Source organism: Brachycentrus maculatus, unplaced genomic scaffold (assembly GCF_059751285.1).
Source record: "Brachycentrus maculatus isolate JH-2025_06_01 unplaced genomic scaffold, ASM5975128v1 h1tg000013l, whole genome shotgun sequence".
Lineage (NCBI taxonomy): Eukaryota > Metazoa > Arthropoda > Insecta > Trichoptera > Brachycentridae > Brachycentrus > Brachycentrus maculatus.
Genome location: NW_028280767.1, coordinates 920,001 through 946,842, shown reverse-complemented (window position 1 = coordinate 946,842; position 26,842 = coordinate 920,001). Strand labels below are relative to the sequence as shown.

General features: G+C 32.1%; 1 protein-coding gene across 3 annotated transcripts in view; it reads right to left on the bottom strand.

Annotated features, from left to right (window-relative positions):
* DIP-delta (Dpr-interacting protein delta) overlaps positions 1-26,842 on the bottom strand; it is a 117,717-nt gene that overhangs the window by 77,412 nt on the left and 13,463 nt on the right. For all 3 annotated transcript variants that reach the window (XM_088263740.1, XM_088263756.1, XM_088263748.1), the window contains exon 3: positions 15,509-15,615. In XM_088263740.1, the coding sequence (XP_088119866.1) occupies positions 15,509-15,615 (107 nt within the window). The remainder of the gene's footprint in view (positions 1-15,508; positions 15,616-26,842) is intronic.

Sequence of the window (26,842 nt, the reverse complement as noted above, 5' to 3'; positions counted from 1 at the left end):
AAAATTATAAATAAAACACTTGTTTTTACCACTTGAGTATTATATTTTTATGACCAGTTTTGGAAGCTACAGAATTACTAGGAAGGTTTTAATATAAACTGGTGGGTTCATAATAACATACATATACACGAACCCGTAGATGGAGGCATCTGTAGCTCCCTAAACTAGTCTTAACAATATAATACTCAATTGGTAAAAAACAAGAATTGAATTTTTAATTTTATCATGTCTCAACACAAAGTAAATGCCGAAACAATAATAACATTAAAAGCAAGTTTTTAGTGTTTTCCTCATTTTCGAGTTTTTTTTACATTAATTTACTATTGGATTTCCATTTTATAAAATAAAATAACAACTTTATAGTTTTCTTCTCTTTTTCCTATTACCAGTTTATTTACAACATTTTGAGTGTGTCCAAATACTTGTTCACAAAATCTGGATTATCTCCAATTACAGGAGTTATTTTCATATTATTTTTTGACATCTCATCAAAGATTAAGAAGAATATGGAAGTCGGGGCATTTACGGGGCTGACGACCGTCATAAGCTGGTTTAAGTGATCACTTTACACACGTGTAACATTCACCAATTCTACCCATTATTGACAACCACACTACTCAAATTCTTGGAAGTTCTATATATAGAATTTGAGTAGTGTGGTTGTCAATAATGGGTAGAATTGGTGAATGTTACACGTGTGTAAAGTGATCACTTAAACCAGCCTATGACGGTCGTCAGCCCCGTAAATGCCCAGACTTCCATATAAAAATAATACCAGTTTATTTATGAGAAGGTTTTATTTCACAATCGCTCTATATGTTTTTCAAGGCAATTGTGAAACAGGGTCTTTTATTTTGTTCGCAAATCCTAATTTAGTAGTTTTGAAAGTTTTTAATCAGTAAGTACTTTGTCAAAACATATTTTAAAATTTATAAGACGAGCTGAAAAATATTTCATAAAATTTAAGCACATTTTAAAACTGGAAATAAATATACGATACACGTTTCAGTACGAGAGAGGTAGTATAAAATCCGTAGAATTAATATAAGGGAAAGGGTAGCCTTCTGCAAAATAATATGGTAACACAAATTCTCGACCACGTTTTCAAATATCAGCCACGTACGCTTTCTATGTGTTTTGTTGCGTTATTACATATAAGATATAGTGGAACCAATAATACTATGAAATGTGCTTGTACAATTCTCAATATGGCGGAATTATCCGACCCGAAACTGATTTCAGGAAAAAAATCTTATATTATTCAACATCCCTGCATGAAAGGGAACATATTATTTATTGAAAGAACAGCGATATGTCTACCAAAATGTGAAATGCATTACATCTTAAGAGCTAGATCTCAAGCTGGTCTCAAGCGTTCAAATCATAATGATTAAAAATATATCAGATATCTGTTTGTTTTTTAGAATAAATATAGAAAATGTATTTTTTTAACTTCTTACCTTTCAATAACTCTTTTCTTTTAAAAACCATTAAATTATTAAAAATAAACTAATTTTTTTAATGCAAAAACGGTGTTTTAAGAAAAAAAAAGTATTCTACTTCTTCAAACCCTTAATCGTACCCGATGGTGCCTATGCACCATCGGGTACGATTAAGGGCCCATTATCATATAAACGAAGTGTTTTCTTGATTGTTAACATATGAAGGAAAGGTGATCAGCCATCCGCTTCAGGTACCATTCCAGGATAATATTGAAGAAATGTAAGAGTGAAAATATAACGTATATTGTGTGTGTATACACGTATCAATAATGGGTAAAGTTGGTGAATGGTACACGTGTGTAAAGTGATCACTTTAAACAGCCTATGATGGTCGTCAGCCCCGTACATGCCCAGACTTCCATATTCTTCTTCATCTTTGATGAGATGTCAAAAAAATATATTAAATGGTTAATATTACCCGGTGAATTCCCAGACTTCATCTTCATCTGTGTCGAGATATCAACAAAATTTTCAAATCAATTAAATAATTGTAAATAACAAGAAAAATGAAACTATTTGCTTTCATTGCAACTGCTACACTTTCTGAAATCCACTTTGATTTTATTACATAAATACTGTGAGCTACTTCCATTATAAATTTATCGGAACGATATATTACGGACGCGGTGCGGATGCATATGGCAGATTTATACATTTAATATGAGTATCTACCTGCGGAGACAATAGATAAATTTTATACCATATCCACTACCAAGGAACAAGGAGCGCGATTATTTAACTGTTCTCGCTTGAAACGGATGGCAGATTCATGTCGTCACGTGGGTCTTCGATTGAAAATGCCGTTATTCATATCAATTCAAGTCCGTGTAAATCAAAAATTTAGAAAAAAAATCTATCGCGTATAAAGTTTCTTAGGATATTTTCATTAATTATTTCGAAAGTCATATTATTTATTAAATTAAATTTTATTTATTGTTTCGGCATTTACTTTTTGGTAAGACATGTTAAAATGATTAAGGAAACACTTGTTTTTATACCACTTGAGTTTATTTATTTGTTTATTTATTTATTTACTAACTAGTTTCGGAAGCTAAACTTCCATCTTCAGGTCTGAATAATAACTCAGATTTTATTCAGATCTGAAGACGGAAGCTTAGCTTCCGAAACTAGTAGTCATATATAAATAAACTCAAGTGGTATAAAAACAAGTGTTTCCTTTATCACATCATTAAATTATTAAGCATTCGCTTTGTGTGTGAATCTATATTTATTTGCGTTAATTTTTTAAAAAATGTATTTGCCAGTCACTTTGTGGTAAATTCTGTCCATTTTTAAATTAATTTTTACATTATTTTTTTCATTTATTGTTTCGGCAATCACTCTGTAGTAAAATCTATCCATTTATCAATTAAGTTTTACACAGTAAATAGCACTATATTTTACAATCTAATGTGAAACCTGTTTCGATACACGCTGTTTAAAAAAGTGGGGAATGCGTCGAAACACGCGACAGAAAGGATTTTAAGATATAGTATTGTTTACTGAATAAAATTGAAACGATAACGTTTTCAGGCATTTTACAAACTAGTTATACGATTAAATAATTGATGTCAACTATTGTGTGTAAGTTATTATGTGTATATAAACGTGTAAGAATATAAAAATCGCTCACTCCTTTCAAGAACGTCATAAATCAAAAATCATAAATTTTCAGTTATGCATGTTTTCGAAATGCCCAGAAAATGTACTATATCCCAGCAAAAGCGGCATATTTTTAACTTAATATTTACCCGCTACAGGGCAGAAAATGTTGTTTTTGCATTTTGAATACAAGGTACTGTTTAATTTTTTTTTAAATATACTATATATTTTTCAAATGGAGAAAAAACCTTCAGGTTTTACCTAAAAAATCTGTTGCACAGTAAAAAGTTCAATAAGTGGCTTGGAACTTATTTTTAATAAATTGTATTATATTTTTAAGCTTTAAAAACGTTCTCCTGAAAAATCAAGTTTTTTGATTTATGACGTTCTTGAAAGGAGTGAGTGAAATGTAAAAATATATTTTTGGAGTCAACTAAGGTTTTAACATAGTAGACTAAAAAAATATGCGTTTGATTTAAAAATTAATACATAAATTGAAATGGAGCTCTACAAATTAAACACCAAATCTGCAAATAAAAATATATATTATGTGAATGAAAGATTCGTATAGTCATGTGGATTTTCAATTAAAAATACTGTAAATTATATCAATTCGAATCCGTGAAAATTCACGAAAATAGTTATTTGAAATATACATATCACTAACAAACTATATTTAAATATTAAAATCACACACTGGTATTTAAAGTCTACTGAATTGTACATTTTAAATTAAAAAAAAAAAACTAACTAAAACAAAAAAAAACGGTTGTGACATTTTTTTCGCCATGTTATTGCATTTTCAAACTTATGTGAAGATTTATATTATCCACTGACACTTCGTGATGGAATTGCATTTTTAATATATTATTAGATTAAAACTAATATTTTCAGCTTTTCCACTTTTTTTATTTGACCAACGACCGGGTTTCGTCGTTACCAGACTGGTGGGAGGCTATACAAATTGTTATGTTATATATAAAACAAGGCAGGAGTTGATAACCATGATTTGATATAATTTTATTGAGAAATTAATAAAATTATATCAAATCATGGTTATCAACTCCTGCCTTGTTTTATATATAACATAACAATTCGTTAAGCTTCTCACCAGTCTGATGATGTCGGTAACGACGAAACCCGGTCGCTGGTCAAATAAAAAAAGTGGAAAAGCTAAAATTATTGGTTTTAATCTAATAATATATTACTTATGTGAAGATTTAATGTAATAAGGGCGTCCTTATATAGCTATAAAATTCAGGTACTTAAGTAATAGTTAAAACATGTGCATATAATTAAACTTTTTAAAACAATATGCACGCCAATGCGTAAGGCTTTATTCAATGTAGTCAGTACTTCGAGGCACACCCCCTATCGTTCAGCTGGTAAAATGTAAAATCACGTAAAAGTAATCACCATAAGCAAACTGTAATTACAGTCCGTGATGGGCACAATTGATGGTAATGAGCCGTCAAATTAATATTCCATCCCTGTAAACGTTCAAAAACCCACTAACTCCTGGGGTGACCAATAGTTTTATTCCTTTTGGTACTCTATTGGACTCAACGCCAAAACATCGTATCTCATTGAAATCTATAATCTTCATACGAATGTCTAATGATATATGGGTACATTTGCTTGTATAAGACTAATATTGTAAGAAAAATTGATATTTGAAAGCTTTTGTGTAACTTTTAATATTATCACTTTGTATATTTTGTGTAACATATCGAAATCCTTTCAAATTATTTTTTGACATCTCTACATAGATGAAGAAGAATATATAATAGTCTGGTTTAAGTGATCACTTTACACACTTGTAGCATTCACCGATTCTACCCATGAATAAGAACCACACTACTCAAATTCTAGGAAAATCTATTTATATTGTTCAAATTCGAAATGAAATGCTTGAATTTACTAGAATTTCATTAGAGACATCTATTAGTGTTGTACATCTCTAACCTTTATATGAATATCTAATAATGTCCGCCTCCGTAGTGTAATGGTCAGCACGCTCGGCTACCATACTGGAGGGCCCAGGTTTGATTCCCAGGGGGGGTCAAATAAATATTACTGATTTTTTCACTGTAATATTTATTCAATATAACCCTTGACTGGTACCCGAAGCGGAGGGCTGATCACCTTTCCTTCATGTGTTAATTATCAAGATAACACTGCGTTTAAATGATGCAGTGCCCTATGCACCATAGGGTGCGGATAAGGGGTTTTACTTTTTTTTACATTTGCTAATATAAGAGAGACTTTGTATAGAACTGATATTTTAAAGGTCTTCTGTAACTTTTAATATGATCATCTATATTTCTCATAACAAAACAAAATCCTTTGATTTGATGGAACTCATAAAAAATCGCATGTTTTGTTTTTCTTTTACCTTTACAAACACCTTTTGACATAACAATTAATAAGAACTTAGTTTCCTAATTATAAAACTAGAAATCGGAATAAATTTAAAAAAGAATAAATATTCTATATTAAAGGCTTTGTTAACTTAATGGTATGGTAATATAACTCTCTTCTTGTCATTCATCGATTGTTTTGTGTAATACCGCTTAAAAAACTAACGGTATCCGAATAACCATTCCATCATTAGTCTAGATTTGGTAACTGGGTATTTTAAGAAATTGAAAGTGGTCAGGCTAGGGGTCATAGGAATAATCATTGGATATTTATGAGGAGAATCATTAATGTAAAAGAGGCGACGATGGCTTGCAATGACAGATTGGCGTAGCGTTTTATTATCTCTGCTTACTGATAATGATTGATGAATATTTATATTTTAACAATAGGTTCTACTTGTAAAACGTATTCGAAGATTATGTATTATGTTTTCTTAGTCGAAATATTGGTTAGCATCATAAAATGTAATATTTACGCAAATAAGCTTCAAACAATAAAAAAAATATTGGAAAAACTGTTATTACTTCAAAATACTCTATAGTTATACTAACATACAAATACTACGTATGAACTTTTTTTCTGTAGAATAATAAATATGCTAATGATTTTCAACCCGCTATCAAAATATTTAAAACATTTTCTTACATTAAGTCCCAAGGAAGGAATTTTGTATTTCAATTTGGCGTAAATTTGAGTGCTTTCAATTTAACGTAAGAGGCTTTTTATTATTATTTTTTGACTGAAGAAATAGTGCAAATTAAAGACAAAATAGTATAAATAATCCCTCATCCAAAAGAATAAAGCAAATTTTTAAATTGGAAACCTGTATAATATATTATGTAACATGGATGTTCGAAACTGAGTGGAATGGCGAACGTTAAAAAGTGTACAAAGTAATCACCTAATCCAGCTAAATGCCAGGTTGTATGCTTAAATATTAAAAATATAGAATATCGCATATAAAACATCAAATTTATATCAAATATACATGGTAAATCAAATGGTAAATTTACAAAAAAAAAAAATTCCAACCCTTAAAACTACTTATATAAAATACTTTATTTTGTTAATTAATAAATTAAATTAATAAAGGAATCACTTGTTTTTTACCACTTGAGTCGATTAATGACAACTAGTTTTGGAAGCTAAGCTTCCATCCAACTAGTTGTCATAAATAAACTCAAGGGTTTTCATTAATAATTTCAACGTGTCTTACCACAAAATAAATGCCGAAACAATAAAAAAGACACATTAAATTATATATTATTTCGAGAAATAAAAAAAGACTTTGTGTTTCGATCCACTCACATTTTTACCTACCAACTAGTTTCGGCAACAACCTGTTGCCCCCTTCAGGGTTTAATTTATGATTTTTAATCAATGTTTTACTTAGTGAGATGTAAAAAGCTTCTTTACATCTCACCAATAGATGTCTCTAGTGAAGTTCTAGTGATTCAAGAACAAGATTTCTAAATTGGTTCATATATATAGAACTTCCAAGAATTTGAGTAGCGTGGTTGTCAATAATGGGTAGAATTGGTGAATGTTACACGTGTGTAAAGTGATCACTTTAACCAGCCTATGACGGTCGTCAGCCCCGTAAATGCCCAGACTTCCATATTCTTCTTCGTCTTTGATGAGATGTCAAAAAAATTTATACGTTTATTTATTGATTTGGCGTTTAAATTGTTAAACTCCATTTTAATTTATGTATAATTTTTAAATCAAACACAGATTTTATTGAGTCAACAAAAAGGTATTTTATTAACAAAAACACATAAAGCATTTATATTGTGACAATAAACGAATTCGTTTGAAAATGCCATAACTAGGCGAAACAATTGTCACATGAATTTTTTTTATGTGTTTTTGTTAATAAAATACAATTAAGTAGACTCAAAAAATCTGTTTGATTTAAAATTTAATACAAATAGTGTTTTATTACCATACCACAAAGTTATCAATGCTTTTATTGTACAAAATATATAATAACTTCATTCGCCTTTTCTGAATACGAGAATATTTTTTGTCGCACAAATATAGTTTATTGGCCATGAGTATTTATTTTATTTTATATTTATGACTGCAGTCATGGTCTATTTCTCCATGATAACGAACCTTTGAAATTTATGGGTGAATATTGAATACCTTGGATATGCGGGAATACATTTTGCATATAAAATCAATTCAAAGTCGACATCACCTGCGTTCTAATTTCCTGAAATTTATTTTTCCAATTATTTTATATTTGATTTCGATATACATATATGAGGGTAGTTGGGTATGTACGAATGTGGAAGAGTTTGCATATATGGAGTGGAGAGGCGTTCTATTATCTCTGCCTACCCCTACGGGGAAGCGGCGTGATGGTAAGTAATGATAGTGGTAGTGATTTGGATAAAAAAATATTTGAAGAAAACCAAAATCTATTAAAGTGAAGCATGGAGTTGGCAAAAGAAGGATGGAAGTATACTGAATACAGTCGAAATTCGATATTTTAGACGAATGTGCGGCTTTGCTGTTTCTTCTGTGAATCAATTTAAAGAGTTTAGTTTTTGATAAACAATAAAATTTTAAAAATGTTTTTAGACATGTAGAAAAACTGAATTAAGTTTTTTTTTTAAATAATATGTTCCCAGTTTCAACCCTAATTTATGGAAGTTGGAAACATGGAATTACTAAATAAAGGATAAAAGTAGATTGAATGCCGTTGAAATGCGATCCCTCTGATGAATGTGCGGCAAAACAATGTATAATAGATGTTCGAATGGTGATATGAGGTTTTGGCACGTGAATCAAATGCGTGAAGAAAGGGCAGTGAAACAAATTAATGAGGTGAATATGGTTGGTAATAGAAGTATAAGAAAACCGAGAAAAACCTGACTTGATCAGGTATTTCAAATACTTGGTTGTGGAGAGGTCAGGAAACGAAATAACCGGCGAATATGTATGAATGTAAAAGTTTGCAGAATGGAATGGAACAGAATGGAAGTCTTCACCAAAAAGACATATTGGTGAAGACTTCCATTCTCTCTGCCTACCCCTGCGGGAGATGGCTTAATGGTGAATTTTTTATACTTACGACTTTTCTTGCGTGAAAACGTAACATAACACCAATTCATGGATCGTGGGTAGATCTATTATTTCTTAGTAGTAATAAATTCAAACAACCATTTCGTTTATTCCATTGAGAAATATATATTTTATTTATTGTTTCTGCATTAACTTTGTGGTAAGACATGTTCCAATAATTAAAGAAAACACTTCGTTTTTTACCACTTGAGTTTTATTATAGACTACATGTTTCAGAAATTAAACTTCCATCATTCAGGTCTGCATAATAACTTGAGTTATTATACAGACCTGAATGATGGAAGTTTAACTTCTGAAACATGTAGTCTATAATAAAACTCAAGTGGTAAAAAACGAAGTGTTTTCTTTAATTATTGAGAAATATATACACTACTAGATATGTATTTGTTGGCTCAAAGATTATTACAAAACATTTTTCAGCAATTTTTTTTAATATTATGGGTATGCAACCCCAATTGCCCTTGTTCTTGTTATATTATACGTTTAATTTTTAATTTTATTAGTATTCCTCTTGTATTTCCTTACCCTCATATCAATATATGGTATAGTAATTTATTACCCTAGACTCCTTTGCTATATCATGTCGCTCACTCCTTTCAAGAACGTCATAAATAAAAAATCGTCAATTTTCAGTGGTGCATGTTTTCAGAATGCCCAGAAAATGAGCAAAATCCCAGCAAAAGAGGCATATTTTTAACTTTATATTTACCCGCTACAGGGCAGAAAATGTTGTTTTTGCATTTTGAAGAAAAGGTTTTGTTTAATTATTTTTTTAAATACACTAAATATTTTTAAAATAGAGAAAAAACCTTCAGGTTTTACCTAAAAAGATAACCTGATATTTATTTTTAATACATTGTGTTATATTTTCAAACTTTAAAAATGTTCTCCTGAAAAATTAAATTTTTTGATTTATGACGTTCTTGAAAGGGGTGAGCGATATCATTTCGATAATTTCATTTTAATTAACAGAATAATTTTTTATTTTATAATACTCAGATAACTGTTATTTACAATTTTTATGAAAGCTGTTATCTAGGTGAATCTCATGACAATATCTTGCCTTTAGGGAAACTAATACAAATATTTTTATACACTTAGAAAAAAATATATAAAAGATTATATATAAAGAGATTAATAAGTCATTAATTAAACCCTGAAGAGGGCAACAGGTTGTTGCCGAAACTAGTTGGTTGTTAATTTATTATTAGATTAAAACCAATATTTTTAGCTTTTCCACTTTTTTATTTGACCAGCGACCGGGTTTCGTCGTTACCGACATCATCAGACTGGTGAGAGGCTATACAAATTGTTATGTTATATATAAAAGAAGGCAGGAGTTGATAACCATGATTTGATATAATTTTATGAGAAATTAATTTAATTTGAGTGAATTTAAGTATTGTATGATATTTAAAATATTTTTTATAAAGGTTTTTTGTATTGAAAGCACGATTTTATATAAAGTTATAATAGATTTGCATTTTTTGTAAATGAATTTAAATTATGTAACGAGGTATCAGGAAATGCTGGTTGACGGCTCCTTCCACTAAGCTGTGGTTGTCCGGGGGGAGTCCGAAGTTCTCTGAAATGTAAATTTACCGGCAGTCATTTCTTATCGACAAGACATTAAGGCATCTATTGTTTCTTTTCTAATGGGTAAAGTAAGGGAGAATGAATGTGTGTTACTTGATCATTTAATATGTATTTATTATGACAATTTTTTAATCTATTTATTTCCAAAATTTCGAGTCTATCTAATTTTTTACCTTTACTACATTTGTGTAAGATTTTTACATTAACATTTTTATCGAAATCATGATTTGACTCTATCAAGTGGTTTGCAAAAGTGGAGTTTTCTTTTTTATTTCTCCAACTTCGGACATGTTCGTTTATTCTTATTTTAAACTAAGAATAATGTTCGTTTATTCTTATTTTAAACTAAGAATGTTTGAAATAAGAATAAACGAACATGTCCGAAGTTGGAGAAATAAAAAAGAAAACTCCACTTTTGCAAACCACTTGATAGAGTCAAATCATGATTTCGATAAAAATGTTAATGTAAAAATCTTACACAAATGTAGTAAAGGTAAAAAATTAGATAGGCTCGAAATTTTGGAAATAAATAGATTAAAAAATTGTCATAATAAATACATATTAAATGATCAAGTAACACACATTCATTCTCCCTTACTTTACCCATTAGAAAAGAAACAATAGATGCCTTAATGTCTTGTCGATAAGAAATGACTGCCGGTAAATTTACATTTCAGAGAACTTCGGACTCCCCCCGGACAACCACAGCTTAGTGGAAGGAGCCGTCAACCAGCATTTCCTGATACCTCGTTACATAATTTAAATTCATTTACAAAAAATGCAAATCTATTATAACTTTATATAAAATCGTGCTTTCAATACAAAAAAACCTTTATAAAAAATATTTTAAATATCATACAATACTTAAATTCACTCAAATTAAATTAATTTCTCATAAAATTATATCAAATCATGGTTATCAACTCCTGTCTTCTTTTATATATAACATAACAATTTGTATAGCCTCTCACCAGTCTGATGATGTCGGTAACGACGAAACCCGGTCGCTGGTCAAATAAAAAAGTGGAAAAGCTAAAAATATTGGTTTTAATCTAATAATAAATTAAAAATGCAATTCCATCACGAAGTGTCAGTGGATAATATAAATCTATTAGTTGGTTGTTAGTAAAAATGTAAGTGGATCAAAAAACAGTCTTTTTATTTCTCAAAATAATACGTACATAATTTTACATCATAATCCTTTTTTCCCTTCAATATCTGGTCGCACCAGACGATCGATCGTCTCACATACGTTCGGCATATTTCCAGAAATAATTTATTTAAGTGTAACCATGAAGAAAAAGTATAAAACGGTGCGGGCAAAATAAAAACAGCGTTACACTGCTCCGTGAGATTGTGGAGAGGTATTTCTGTGGCGTTTATTGTGCGAGTAAGTGAGATTTACAGGGATGGTCTGTTTCCCTCTCCCTCTTGTTTGTAAAATGACCACGTAAGGTGTTTTCTCCACAATATATTCCAACCTTACTCCAAGGAAAAGGTGTTCAATAAAGAATTTTGTATACTTTCCCGTCTTATTGTGGGCTGGGATCTAATATAACATTATACATATATACGTTCGCACAACAGAAGTCCTTTTACTGTTACTTAGTGCACACTATACCGTAACACGTCACACAAGACCTACATATTGACAATTTAAAATTTATATCCGACTTTTATTGACTGAAACAGATTAGGCTGCGATTCGACAAGAATCGAGAGTGAAATTTTAAGGATGCGTCACGTTTATTAGGCACATTCGTTACACGAGTCAGACAAAAGATAATGGGTAGAGAGAAGGAGGAAGAGAGCCATATATTCCGATGGTATTCTTTACTCATGTAATGTAAAAGAAAACGATGTCAATTCAATGATACAAAGCGATATAATAAGATAGTGAGATGAGACAAGGAGAAAAGGAGACGTCACGTTTATTAGGCATATTTCGTTACACGAAAGAGAAGAAAGATATAAACGTAGACAGAAGGAGAAATAGAGGGTTACATTTCGACAACATTTCCCCCCCCGTAAAACAAAAGAAAGCGACGTTAACGCAATGATAAAAAACGATGGAATAAGATAATGAAACGAGACAAGGAGACACTACTTGTATTAGGCGTATTTCGTTACATGAGAGTGAGAGAAAATATATACCGTAGAGGAGGGTGGAAGAGAGGTATACATTCTGACGCTTCGAGAGTGGAGGAAAAGAGAGCGACATATACACAACGACTCAAAGCGATAGAATAAGATAGTGTCGCGCATGCGCGCGATGTGCGCGACGTCAGGCGCTATATATGAACAGTTGAGGTGTAACGCGTTGTGTTAGTAATATATGCCATCATTGTGTTTCAACAAACCCAACGAATCAAAAACAAAATCGGGAACTACAGTTAATGCAATTTTGTTCAAGTATTCTCTAAAATATGGAATCACGGACATGTTTCTCACGTTTTAGGTATCACAAACCAATATTATCAGTATTACTGATTGAAGCACCAATCGATGACAGTGTAATTATTGAATTACCATTATATACTTTTTATTATTGTATTTTTTAAATGCTTTCACCTATATTAAATCTTTCTTTTTTAAGAAGTTTCACTTATATCACGTGTACGGTCTGTTCTTGCATTTTTTCAACTACAAATATTTAAAATACATATATTTTTACTGGACTATAGAGTATCATTAAATTATATAATGAGATCGATATCATTAAACGAATGACAAACGTAAAATGTATCTTCTTCTTCTTTTTAATGGCTTCTCACCCATTTTGGATGTTACAGCCAGTGTCGAGTTATTTTTTATTTACACTTTTTACATTTGACTTTCAAGTGTTAGTATTCCTATGTAAAATGTATCGTAATATCTCAACATAAAAATTAATTCTTTTTCATGTATGAACGATAAATCATGGATGTAGGAATGGTGATATAAGGAAAAAATGCAGGATTAAGATAAGCACTGTCGATAAAATTACGAAAGGTGTGTTGGGATAGTTTGGTCATGATGAGGCAAATGTAGTTAGAAACAGAAGCAGATCTAGATCGAGGAATACTTTGCATTATGAAATTTGTCAAACACTTGATAGCAGTCAGGTCAGAAAACGGAATAATCGGAGTGTGCATGAATGTGGCTACGATTGTTTTCAAAGACATATTCAAGTGACGTTCTATTCTCTCTGCCTACCCCTTCAGATATGCGGCGTGATGGTTAATTTAAGAAAATAGTCTAGAGACCAAAAAATTCATGGATGCTACAGAAAGATAACATGATTCAAAGGCATGACCTAGGTGACGTTATATATTGTATTATAGAAAGACTTACAACCTGAGGACGAGGTGAGCTGATCCTAACAGTCTACAAAGATGATAAGTTGCGATGGAGCAAGGAAGAAGAAGAAGTATCTGCCCACTAGGTTAAAATATATCGTTTCTTAGTAAAATAAAATACACATTTTTTCCTTCAAAAATATGTAAATTTAAAAATAAACAATAAGACGAGATAAATTTAAACAGGAGTCTGAAAAATTATTTACGTCAGTACTTATATTTGACGTTAGAAAAAAAGCATCCTTCGTTTTTCATCCCGATTCGCGAGATAAATCCTTGTCTATCCTCCCAGTTCGGTCCGCGTGCAGGAGTATGGAAATAGGGGTGTGGGAAGTATTAGAACAAGAGAGATTTAGCGAGGGTGAATTCTTGCCTAGAGCAACTGAATATTGAATAACATCGGAGAGTTGGCCGTTCTCCTCTCCGCTCGTCTGTGCTCCTGGTCCGAGTTGTCGTGTTCTGGGTCATATTATTTTACGTTGCACGTCGTATTGTGTTGGTCAACTTTTGTACATTTTCCGAATTGGCTATTCTTTGTGAGGCAAATTGTACGACGTACAAAAGAGATGATTTTCCAATTTTGTTGATACGAACACAACCTCTCTTTGTGGTATTAAGCCTACATGTTTTGGGAATTATACAATGCAACATATTTTTGCATAGATTTAGTTAATAATAATAATAAGACCCTTATCCGCACCCCAATGGTGCATAGGGCACTGCGTCATATAAACGCAGTGTTATCTTGATCGTTTATACATGAAGGAAAGGTGATCAGCCCTCCGCTTCAAGTACCAGTCCAGGGTAATATTGAATAATAATAGATTTAGTTACTGACATCAATTAGCTGAAAATTTTATATCAAATTATTATGAAATACAAATTGAAGTTTTGTACTGATATTTCTTGTTGGAACTGCATTTTATAAAATAAAAAACTACTGTGTGTAGTTTTTTCCACTTTTATTTATTTGACCTGGTTTCGTTGTTACTGTCATTATCAGACTGGTTGGAGATTAGACAAAAAAATATTTCATTTAAACATTCATTCAAACCCTTATCCGCACCCCAATGGTGCATAGGGCACTGCATCATATAAACGCAGTGTTATCTTGATCGTTAACACATAAAGGAAAGGTGATCAGCCCTCCGTTTCCGGTACCAGTCGAAGGTAATATCGAATAAATATTACAGTGAAAAAATCACTTATATTTATTTTACCTTCCTTGGAAATCGAACCCGGGACCTCCAGAACGGTAGCCGAGCGTGCTGACCATTACACCACGGAGGCGGACAAAAAAATCATTATTGGTTTTATAAAAAAAAAAGTTTTAAGCCTTTGCTGTGTTGTGTATTTAACATAGAATTTGGTCTAGCCTCCCAATAGTCTGATAATGTCAATAACAATAAAACCCGGTCACCGGTAGAGTAAAATTATTCTGGAAAAAACTATAAGTCATGTGTCGTGTTGTGGTCCCGTGGTTATTATCGCGGACTCATGAGTCAGAGTTTCTTGGTTCGAACCCAGTCAGTCTACCACCATTTGATACATATTTCTAAAAAATATTTGAAATTAAAATATTTTTGTTAATAATAACAAAAATATTTCTCATTTAAAAAATAAATAAATATGTTGTAAACATATACAGCACACTTTTGATTTATGTGTATCCAATACGAGTATGTCCTATCTGTGGCATGTGCTTAGAGAAGAGAAGTACGAGATTTTGCACCTAATAGAGGGTCGACGAGGTGTGGGCAGAAGGCAGATCTCCTGGCTCCAAAATATACGATATTGGACGGGGATCAGAACCGCCTAGGCGCTGTTTAAAGCTGCCCAAGACAAGGATAATCACTCTCAAGAGATAGTCGACGTCAAGATGACCTGACATGACACGCACAGAAGAAGATGGTTTAAGGGTTGATTTTAAAAGCTTAAAAATAATTAAAAATCTACCTTGTATGTTCCAAGATTCTGCACAACGCAGGGGAGGTTGACATCCCTCCCTAAGGCCACCGTTACATTGGGTATAGGCTCAGCGAAGCGGGGGTCCTCTGCTAATGCTGAAACGAAAGAACATTTTATGTATTATTATTTCAGATTTTTTTTACTCTGTCGCGAGTGTTAGGCAATGGGTCGTAGAGTCTTCATTTCGGTGGTTCTATGAAGGCTTTTCATTCTCGTAGTGTTAGCTCTTGTTTGTATGTCGTTTGTTATGCGATGTCAAGGATATTGTGTGATGGGGAATAGAATGTAGACGTTTATGGAGAAATCATGTGGGAAGAGCAAGTTCGAATCAAGTGATGAGGATAGCAGCAGATATAAGAGGTAACAGACCCCCAAGAAGACCACCTCAACGATGGAAAGACAGCTGGTCTTCCACCTCCGAGGAGCAAACCGGAGAATAACAGGACAAAGTCCTACATAAAAAAAATAAAAATGAGAATTTAAAAAAAAAAATTCATCAGACACGTAATAACAATTCATAATAATTTATTAATTTTATAAAGCATTCCCAAAATCTACAGTCCCACTCATCGATACCTGATCCAATGGTTGAATGGTCCGTGTTATCGTGTGTTATTTATATTGACATGAGACATTTTATTGATTTCACTATGTTCAAAAAGTTAAAATCGTGTTTTCAGGCTTCTCCTAGTATGTATAATCATCCGGGATAAAATCATCTCTGCTACATAAAAGCTTTCCCAATCCAAGCATGGATAGTGTACAGTGTCACGAGATAAACGGGCATTATTACGCAATCAATTTCTGAAAACAAGACTAAGTGATGCACTTGAATTATACTTCTAAAAACCCTCTGGGCGTTTATGTGAATAAAATAAATAAAATGTAAGAGTTCCATCTTTCTTCATCTATGTTGAGATATTCATAAACATATAGACTGAAAAAACCATAAATTTGCTAAATTTAACAATTTTTAAAAAAATTCTGTGTCGTTGATTTTTACTCGACCCAAAATTAATTATGATTTTTTCCTGGCTATAATTCAAAGTAAACGAGTATTTTATTGTAGTCATTAAAGGCCTAATGTTTTGAATGTAACAGGTGGAATAAAAAACAATGAACAAAATATCCATGAAAGTTTGACCACAAATGTACATATGTGTAAGTTATAATATGTGTGAGGTTTTATACCTTTTTAAATCTATGAGAATAATTAAAGACATATTTATTAGATTCACGAAAATAGTACAATGTCCCCTCATAAAAGTTTCAACAGTCCTCAAATAAATATCTGACTTACCTTTTTTGTAATATATAATTCTGTGCCCTGCTTTAGACCTTTGTTTTGGTGGATGAAACGTTAGAAAAGGAATACATTATCATACAAATAAATGCAAAAAATATGTAATTTTATATGTCGCTCACTCCTTTCAACAACGTCATAAATAAAAAAAAACTTGATTTTTCAGGAGATCGTTTTCAAAGTTTAAACATATAATGAAATTTATTAAAAATAAATATGAATAAGAAGCCATTTTTGAAATTTTTACTGTGCAACAGATCTTTTTAGGTAAGACCTGAATATTTTTTCTTCATTTGAAAAATATTTAGTATATTTAAAAAATAATTAAACGATAACTTTTCTTCAAAATGCAAAAACAACACTTTTTGCCCTGTAGCGGGTAAATATTAAGTTAAAAATATGCCGCTTTTGCTGGGATTGTCTCTAAATGATATTGTTTTTTAAACAATTGACCTGTACGGTATTTAAAAATAATGCAGAATGCATCGAAACACGTGTCACAATTGATGTGACGAAACAGTGGTAATCACCAAGTAAAACATATATCTATACAAATAAATGTTATAACTGAAATACAACTTTGTTTTAAATCACTTATATATTTTATTATAACTTCACAAAGTTAGTACGTCAAATGTAAATTATAAAAATTAATGTTTTGGTTGCCCTCGTAGTGTAATGATCAATGCGTTTGTCTACCGTGCTGGAGGACGCGGGTTCACTTTCCAAGGTCAAAATAAATAATTGATTTTTTTATTATCTTACACACGTTTAAATGATGCAGTGCCCTATGCAACAAAGGTGTGCGAATGAGGGTTTGAAGAAGTGTAAAAAAGGGCAAGCAAAATAAAAACATTTTAACATTGCATGTTTAAAATATCGTAGTCAAACAGGAGAAAGTGACAAAGTGCTTTTTTTACAAACTTGACCATTGACTATTTGATATCTTACTAGCTTAATACTGCCCTGAAAAACATCCCAAAGGATTTTAAACATGGAAGTATAATATATAAACTTGTTAAAAATGACTAACTACATCGATGTTTATTTTGTTGCCAAGCAAAAGTGCCTTAAATGGCCGTCCTGAACATTTTACCTTTTGTTGGTTGATCACGTTCTCCTGTACGACTACAATATGTATGTATATGAATTTATAACAGTCGGGTTATTTAAACTATGAATCCTTAGATCCTCTTGTCAGGTTTTAGACGGGTTATCACCTGCTTTAACCGAGTGAGAGACGGGCGATGTACGTATATAGTTTAAAGGGTGGGTGCCTATAATATCTTTAGCAAACTCAGCTGTTGTATGGCTGGCGTATTGTTGACGCGGCAAGCGTTGTCCAATATTGTTACACCAAATAAAAGCGCCCAAAGCGCTCAATGTGCCCAAAGCGCTCGGTGCGCCCAAAGCGCCCTAAACGCCAACAGCCGACCCCGTGTGCGCTCGCCAGTGCCGGAGGAGACGGCCTGGCGACAATATGAATGGCCCTAATGAAAATGATAAAGAGAAAAACAAAACAAAACTTCCCAAACTTTTGACAATGGAGATAGCGAATCAACGTTTTCTTCACTCACAGGCGACCATTGTTAAGTTTAACGAAGGAGAAAATGTTTAAAAATATCAAATTATTGCAGGTATACTGATGTTCAACTTTAGTGATAAAATTCAGATAATTTTTGTAATATTACTCAACTAATGTAACTAATGGCTATATTATTTTATATATAAACCATATATGTGTGTGTGTATATATATTTTCTGTGCTAAAGCACAGAAAATTTTCTACTTTAAAAACATTCTAAAGAATGTTTTTAAAGTAGAAAATTGGATAATTGTATTTTGTAAATATACATCTACCTCCGTAGTCTAATGGACAGTATGCTCATCTACCGTACTGTAGATCTCGGGTTTGATTCTTAGGGGGGAAGTCAAATAAATATAAGTGATTTTTCACTCTATATTTATTCAATGGCTAGTTACCTGAAACGGAGGGCTGATCGCCTTTCCTTCACGTGTTAACAACCAAGATAACACTGCGTTTATATGATGCAGTGTCCTATGCACCATTGGGTGTGGATAAAGGTTTGAAGAACACATTACGCAAAATTTTCCATACCGTTTAAGGTAATATAATGACAAGTAAAATAGCAAATAAGACAAATATAAAAGTGCAATATAGAAGTCACAATAGACCTAACATGGTCGCGGTGACGTCCTTGGGGGTCAAGGGATCTTGCATCCCTTGACCCCCAAGGAAAAAAAGTGCAATTACTTTTATTGATTTTTAAAAACATCTCCCGCATAGAATGAAATGCCTTATTCAAACATTCAGAGTTCATTTAGAGCGGTCCCATAAAACGGGAAAATAGATTTATTGTATTAGCGTTCGAGAAATGAGCGGTATTTTTTTACTGCCGAAAACATCCATCGCCGACGGTATGCCGGGCGGAGAAATGTCTCCGCCCGGATCACGATCCGCGATCCGTTCCGTGCCCCGGCGCTATACATCATCTCCTGGATTGTTATGCTAATCTGGCTGGTAATGAATTGTGTATAGATGGATCGTCATGCCGAGCCAATGGGTTCTTTATAGGCGTAACGAATTGAATTCCAACGAAGCCCCCCCCAGACACAAATCTCCATTTAAGACGCGGTTTGTCGCGAGCTTTCCGTCGCGCGCGCCGCAGGTTAAAGGCGCTTGTGCACTACAGGAATTTCACCATCCAGTCAGGTTAGCATGATTAAACGGCTTGAATTGGTTGTGTTTTTGGCCGTCTTTCTTCGGATCGGTGCCTGACCACGGTGCGCGTAAATTCGATCACACTAAACTGTCGTAGTCGCTTTTATTTTTAAAAACTGGACTGCCGGGCTTTTAAATTCCGTGCAGTGTACAAACGCTCTTAGGACGTTTGTGTACTACATGGAATTTTACCGTCTGGTAGTTCAGTTTTTTCAAATAAAAGTGACTACGACAGTTTAGCGTGATCTAGTTCACGCGCACCATGATCGTGCACCGATCGAGCTCACCGATACAGAGAAACAGGGACAATAGCACAAGCAAATCATCCGTTTTTTTATGCTAACCGAAATTCCTTGTCGTGCACAAGTGCTCTTAAGGGCGATCGCGAATGAAAGTAAAGAGGGTGAAATAAACTCCCTATGAATAATTTACAATTTATTTTTTCACTGCTTTATTTGAATCTACGTCACTGGCACTCATTTTGATAACTTTTATGGCCCATTAATTTCGGTAGACATATTATGTCGCGAAAGTGAAAAGGCTCAAAATGGCACCAGTGAATAAAATACTCGGGCAAAAGGGGTCACTTTTTAGTTTTAAAAAAATGTCGACACACACTACAAATATTGTGAGTAAAATGAAAAAAATATATAAGCTGTGTAAAATTGAAAATCAAGTTTTCACGCGTTTCCCAGTGTGCAAAAATTATCCAGGTTTCGGATCTTGCATACATTCAGATGAAAACAATCTCTGCCAAATAAAAACTTTCCTGATCCAAATAAAGGTAGCTCTTATGAACTTATATGTAATAATATATGTATGTCGGATTTCTTAAAAAAAAATTGACTGTGGTTGTCAATCATGAATAGAATGGTAAATGTTGCACATGTGTAAAGTGATCACTTAGTCCGCCCTTGACTGGTCATAGGCTTATACCCTATGAATACCCAGACTTCCATCATCTATCTATCTATGTAGCGATATCAAAATTAAAAATAACCCCTTTATGGCCAGATTTGTGAACAAGGATTTGAACGTACCAAAAAATATTTTATTTAAATGATTTTAATTGTTTTCAGAAAAAGCAGTTGTCATGGATAACTCTCGATAAATAAACAAGATACTTAACGGAAAATTATATCCAGTGAGCCCTCTACTTACACAATTAATTCGTTTTCAAGGTTTTCGTGTAATTCGAAAAATCGTATAAGTCGAAAAAAAATATTTGTAATTTTTTTTAAATATATGGTATGTGCGCTTTCTTTGTAATATGCCCTTTAATGATATTGTTATTATTGTAATTTTAACTATTTTTACCATATATTTTTTTAAATGTAAAGCTGTACAATTCCCGAACAAATAAAATAAAATGAAATAAAAATATGCGAAAAAACTACGTAGTTGTTATTTCATCATATAAAATACAGTTCCATCAAGAATTTTCAGCATATAGTGAAATAAATATGTCTGAAAAAGTTTCTTTCATTCCGATAATTGACTTGCGGGTGTTGATTTCCTTAATTCGTTACGTTTCTATAGGGCAGACCACGTGAAACAAGTAACAGGTAAGCTTTTCCCCAATTTTCATACCCACAAAACTTTCTTACTTCGCTTGCCTAAAGTATGTCAGGGCTGCCAAACGTTTTGTTCGTAATTTCATTTCTATTTACTAACTCAACTAACTAGATATATGAACCAATTTTTAATCATTATTCTTGAATCACTAGAACTTCACTACAGACATCTATTGGTGAGGTGAAAAGAAGCTTTTCTATGAGCAGAAACTCTTTTATTAGTATGTGAGGTCCGAATCCTGGATCCGGACCTCATATACTAACTAAAAGAGTTTCTGCTCAATAAAGAATTTCTTTTCATTTCACCAATAGATGTCTCTAGTGAAGTTCTAGTGATTTAAGAACAATGTTTCAAAATTGGTTCATATATATATAGAACTTCCAAGAATTTAAGTAGTGTGGTTGTCAATAATGGGTAGAATTGGTGAATATTACACGTGCGTAAAGTGATAACTTAAACCAGCCTATGGCGGTCGTCAGCCCCGTAAATACCCAGACTTCCATATTCTTCTTCATCTTTGATGAGATGTCAAAAATTAATATCAACTAACTAACTTACTAACCATCACGCCACTTCCACACAGAGATAGGCAGAGATAAAAGAACGCCACACCAATCTATTTTTGCACACTACTTCTACATAAAACATCTTCTCATACATCCACGCCGATTATTCCGACTCCTGATTTCACCACTTTCAAGTATTTGAAATCCACCACTTTCATGTATTTGATATCATGCCTCAAGTTTTCTTCAGTCTTCTTCTGCTTCTACTGCCAACCACATTCGCTTCATAAACTTGTAAAACAATCCATTCTTCATTCATTCGATTCACACACCCAAACTATCTCAATATACCTTTCTTTATTTTATCGATGAAGCCGATATTTTATGTACCCTTTTTAGTAAATTGTCATTTACAGGGCATAAGCCCTTATAAAACCCATCACAGGCTGGTTAAGTGATCACATTACACACAGCTTTCACCATTGTATTCATGATTGACAACCACACTACTGAAAAAAAACTCTTACTATATATATATATATATATATATATATATATATATATATATATATATATATATATATATATATATATATATATATATATATATATATATATATATACATATATATATATATATATATATATATATATATATATATATATATATATATATATATATATATATATATATATATATATATATATACATATATTTATATATATATATATATATATATATATATATATATATATATATATATATATATATATATATATATATATATATATATATATATATATATATATATCATAAATCTCATGACGCCTAATGTTAGAGTACAAAAAATTAATACATATGAAGATAACAAGGTGTTTTTTCAATCGAAACCGGTTGGAAAAAAGTACCAAAAACATTAATCTTTTAAAACAAAATTTGAACATCATTTTATAAATAAACTAAATTATAATTATAAATTATTATTATAAATTACTTAATATAAAGTTGGATAGACGCTCGACTGCGAAACTGAGGTCGTGGGTTCAAGAAGGATTTATTTTCAATTGGTCATCGCTCTTAGTGTTTGTGATATATTTTTCACATTACCCTCCCCTATCCTACCAAAGACAAGCCTCTTAAAGTAGTGGCTTTGCAGGATATTCTTTTTTTTTAATATACTCGTATGTATTTTCCATAAGTCTGTCTGAATTGTATTTAAATGTTGATGCCATAAAAAAAAAGAATATATATTACAGAGATTGTCTGCATATGGGGCATTGATAAATATAATTAGTCTCCAATTCGGATTACTTAAGAACTTTTGTATATTAAGGAGACGATATATAAATCTTGACTTAATCTTTAGTATAAGACAAAGTGTCTTTTTTGTAGCGTGTGGTCAGAAAACTCGGATCGAATACAAACTCAGGCACGCAAAAATGTATTACTTAACCCTTGATTACGGGACATTCGTTAAATTTACGACGAACAATATTTTTCATGATATTTCGTCCATTTTCAGATTTCAATTAAAAGCTTTTCTTTTATCGTAAATTTTCCGATAGTTTCGTACCTGGTTAGCCTGAAAAAAACTAGAATTTGCTTAAATGACAATGCTTAGATGGACAGCTGAGGTTTTCCTTAGAGATGAAATAAAGAGTTCATTCGTGGGAGCCTGGGTGTAACAGGCATCAATAGTAAGATAGAGGAAAGGTTATTGAGATATTATAGGCATAGACTTCTCCATCTTATTCCTCATTACTGAGCGTTGTGACCCTTGTGGAAGTAATGATATTCTCCAGTTATCCCTTTACTGCGATGCACGTAGCGCTCCAACCACCGAGGTGCCTTCTGCTACCCTAATTTGATTGGTCAATCGTATGGAGGATCTTCCTTTCCCTCACTTCTCCTTCAGGCTACCGATAATAACCAGTCGTTCAAGGCTATCCTGTTTACCACGCGCAACGTGTCAAAAGAACTGAAGAACTGTCGTGTACATACATTAACCAGAGTCAAGCCATCCGAGCATAACTCCTGACGAATGGACTAGTTAGTGCGTCTAGCTGTCCATGGACTAAGCTGTACATTTCGAATGCGTGATTTTTTTGTTGTTGCTGTTTTTATGGTCCATGTTTAAACAGCATATGGAGTAGACAAGCTTTATCTTGGTGTTATTACTCACATCCCGGTCTTTCGAGTCAAGCCAATAAGCACAAAGGACGTAGAAAACTTGAACACATTGTAAACCAGACGATTGCCATGGATCTTTCCCGAAAGACATCTAGAGCAAGACCAAAAAAATCATGGATACCACAGAAAAATAACATGATTTGAATGCATGGTCCAAGTGACGTTATTCATGATAGAAGGACCTACAACCTGAGGATAAGGAGAGCTGACCTTAACAGTCTGCAGAGACGATAAGTTGGGATGGAACCAAGAGGATGATTTTTAAAAAAAATGTTGATTTTGGGTTTAGTAATATAATTATTTAAATGAATGATAAGGATAGTGTTGTATAACACTTTCCTTATCATTCATCGTTCACATTATGTTATACCACTTAGGTCCCTTAGTCTAGGGTTAATGAACGTACAGGCTGATTCTTAAATTACTCTTGACTGAAATGGAAACTATTGCAAAAGTTCTTAATATAATAGAGTAAGGAGTAACTAACTCCTTATGGCTTCGAAACTCACAAATTTGGTACGAGTAAAGTTTTGCGCAGTTGTTTCGGATACTTGGCAGTTATATAATTAGCAAATTATTTAAATTCAAGATATTTCTCAACCGCGAGAATATGCTTTTAATATATTTAAACTCTTAACGATTAAATTAATTAAGTTAAATTAAAAATTTAGTAGTTTATTGTTTTAAATTTGTGCTCCTAGTTAGCGTTTTTTACTGCCTACTAGAGTTCTCGGGTTAGAATCTCAAAGGAGTAAATATATTTTTTATTTAAATAAACTACTACCAAAATTTTAAGAGAGTCGAAATGCCTTTTCACCATCTGGGTGTGAGAACAAGTATTTTTACACACTCAAAATGTTGTTAGTCAAATAACTGGTCAAATTTAAAAACGTAAATCACGTTTTCAGGCGTTTCCCAGAATATCAAAAATCTGGTTAGGATCTTGCATACATCTAAATAAAAGGGTCTCTGCTAAAAAAAACTTTCAGAAATTTAATATAGATAGCTCTAATAAACACAATAAATGAATTGATTAAAGATAATTTCAATAATTTATTCTGAACTATCTTTTTTTTATTTTATTTGAGTTTTACTTAGTAAATACCTTTATTTCTTAAACTCTATTATGACAATTATTTAGATGCGTTCCGCATCATTTTAAAATGCCTTATGAACACCGTAAAATGATGCAGAATGCATCAAAACACGTGTCAAGATAGATTTCAAGAAAAAGTAGTATTTATTTAAATTTAAATGAAAAAATTAAACTCAAAATAAGAATGGATAGACAACATTTTGAGTGTGTCCAAATACTTGTTCACAAAATCTGGATTATCTCCAATTACAGGAGTTATTTTCATATGATTTTTTTTTTTGACATCTCATCAAAGATGAAGAAGAATATGGAAGTCTGGGCATTTACGGGGCTGACGACCGTCATAGCCTGGTTTAAGTGATCACTTTACACACGTGTAAAGTTTCTGCTTAGTAAAAAGCTTCTTTAATAATAATAATAATAATAATAAAATTGGATAACTTATATAGCGCCATTTTCGTAAAAAAATACCTCGAGGGCGCTTCACGGTGAATGAAATCTTTACATCTCATCTTCTTTCATCTTGGTTCATATATATAGAACTTCCAAGAATTTGAGTACTGTGGTTGTCAATAATGGGTAGAATTGGTGAATGTTACACGTGTGTAAAGTGATCACTTAAACCTGCCTATGACGGTCGTCAGCCCCGTGAATGCCCAGACTTCCATATTCTTCTTCATCTTTGATGAGATGTCATTTTTTTTTTAATAAGAATGGATAGATTTAACCACAATGTGACTGCCAAATTAGTTAGTAAAAAACATTTTTTATACATAGATATAATTTGATGCTAGCACCAAGTAATCAAAACCTCGTTTGGATACATTTAGCATATTGTACTGGTTTTTGAAAGCTCGAGCAAAGCTTGCATGTAGCTAACTGTGGCTAATACAAAGGGTATTTTATAGAAACGACATAATGTAAGCAGCAGCATTGAGCAGTAAACTCTGATGCTCGCGCATTGTTCGCGAATGTATTTTTTCGGCCGAGATGTCGCGCACTGGGTCTAGAGTATCGACCAAGCCCACCTAATGACAGGCTTTGGGGGGAAATCTACATTAGGTTGATTGAATATTACCTTTACTCGGGGCGGTATTCTGTTAGAGAGCCGTCTCGCAAACCATCGGTCAAGGTACTTGAAATACTATTTTTATTTTGCGGATATTCTATTAAGAGAGTTTTTTTTTTCAAAACATATTACATACATATAATATTCCCTATGAGTAATTTATATTTCTCATTTTGGGACATGGGATTAAGGTTAACAAGACTGAAACACAATAAAGTAACAGTTTTAAAAAAAATATTATTTATTGATTCGGCATTAACTTTGTGGAACGACATGATTATTTTATTAAAATTAAACACTTGAATAATCCACTTTATCGAGTTTAATTTTTATTTCCGACTAGTTTTAATTTGTACCAGAAAATGAAAACAATTGTCGTTTTCGAAACTAGTCGTAAATAAAAATAAAACTCGATAAAGTGGATTATTCAAGTGTTTAATTTTAATAAAATTGTTTTTTTTAAATAACCAAAAATTATACTGATCCATGGCAAAATATAAAAACAATAAACAAGTATAATAAATAGGCATAAGAGCTGCCTTGTTAACCATTGATCAAGGTAGGTAGGTAGGTACTATAAATACCATTTTATTTTGATTTTTTTTATTATTGGAAAACCATCAGAATATTTAAGAATAACACAATATAATAAAATTTAAAAAAAAATCAAAAAGAGATTTTCACTTAAGTAATCTAAAAATAAAAATAAACTATCATGTACATAAAAGTATAACTATATAATAAACTAACATGAAATGTTTTTATCGAATAATATAAATTTTCTTTATCAACTAGTCAAATAGACAATTTTAATTTCTAAACAAGGGTAGAGAGATGTC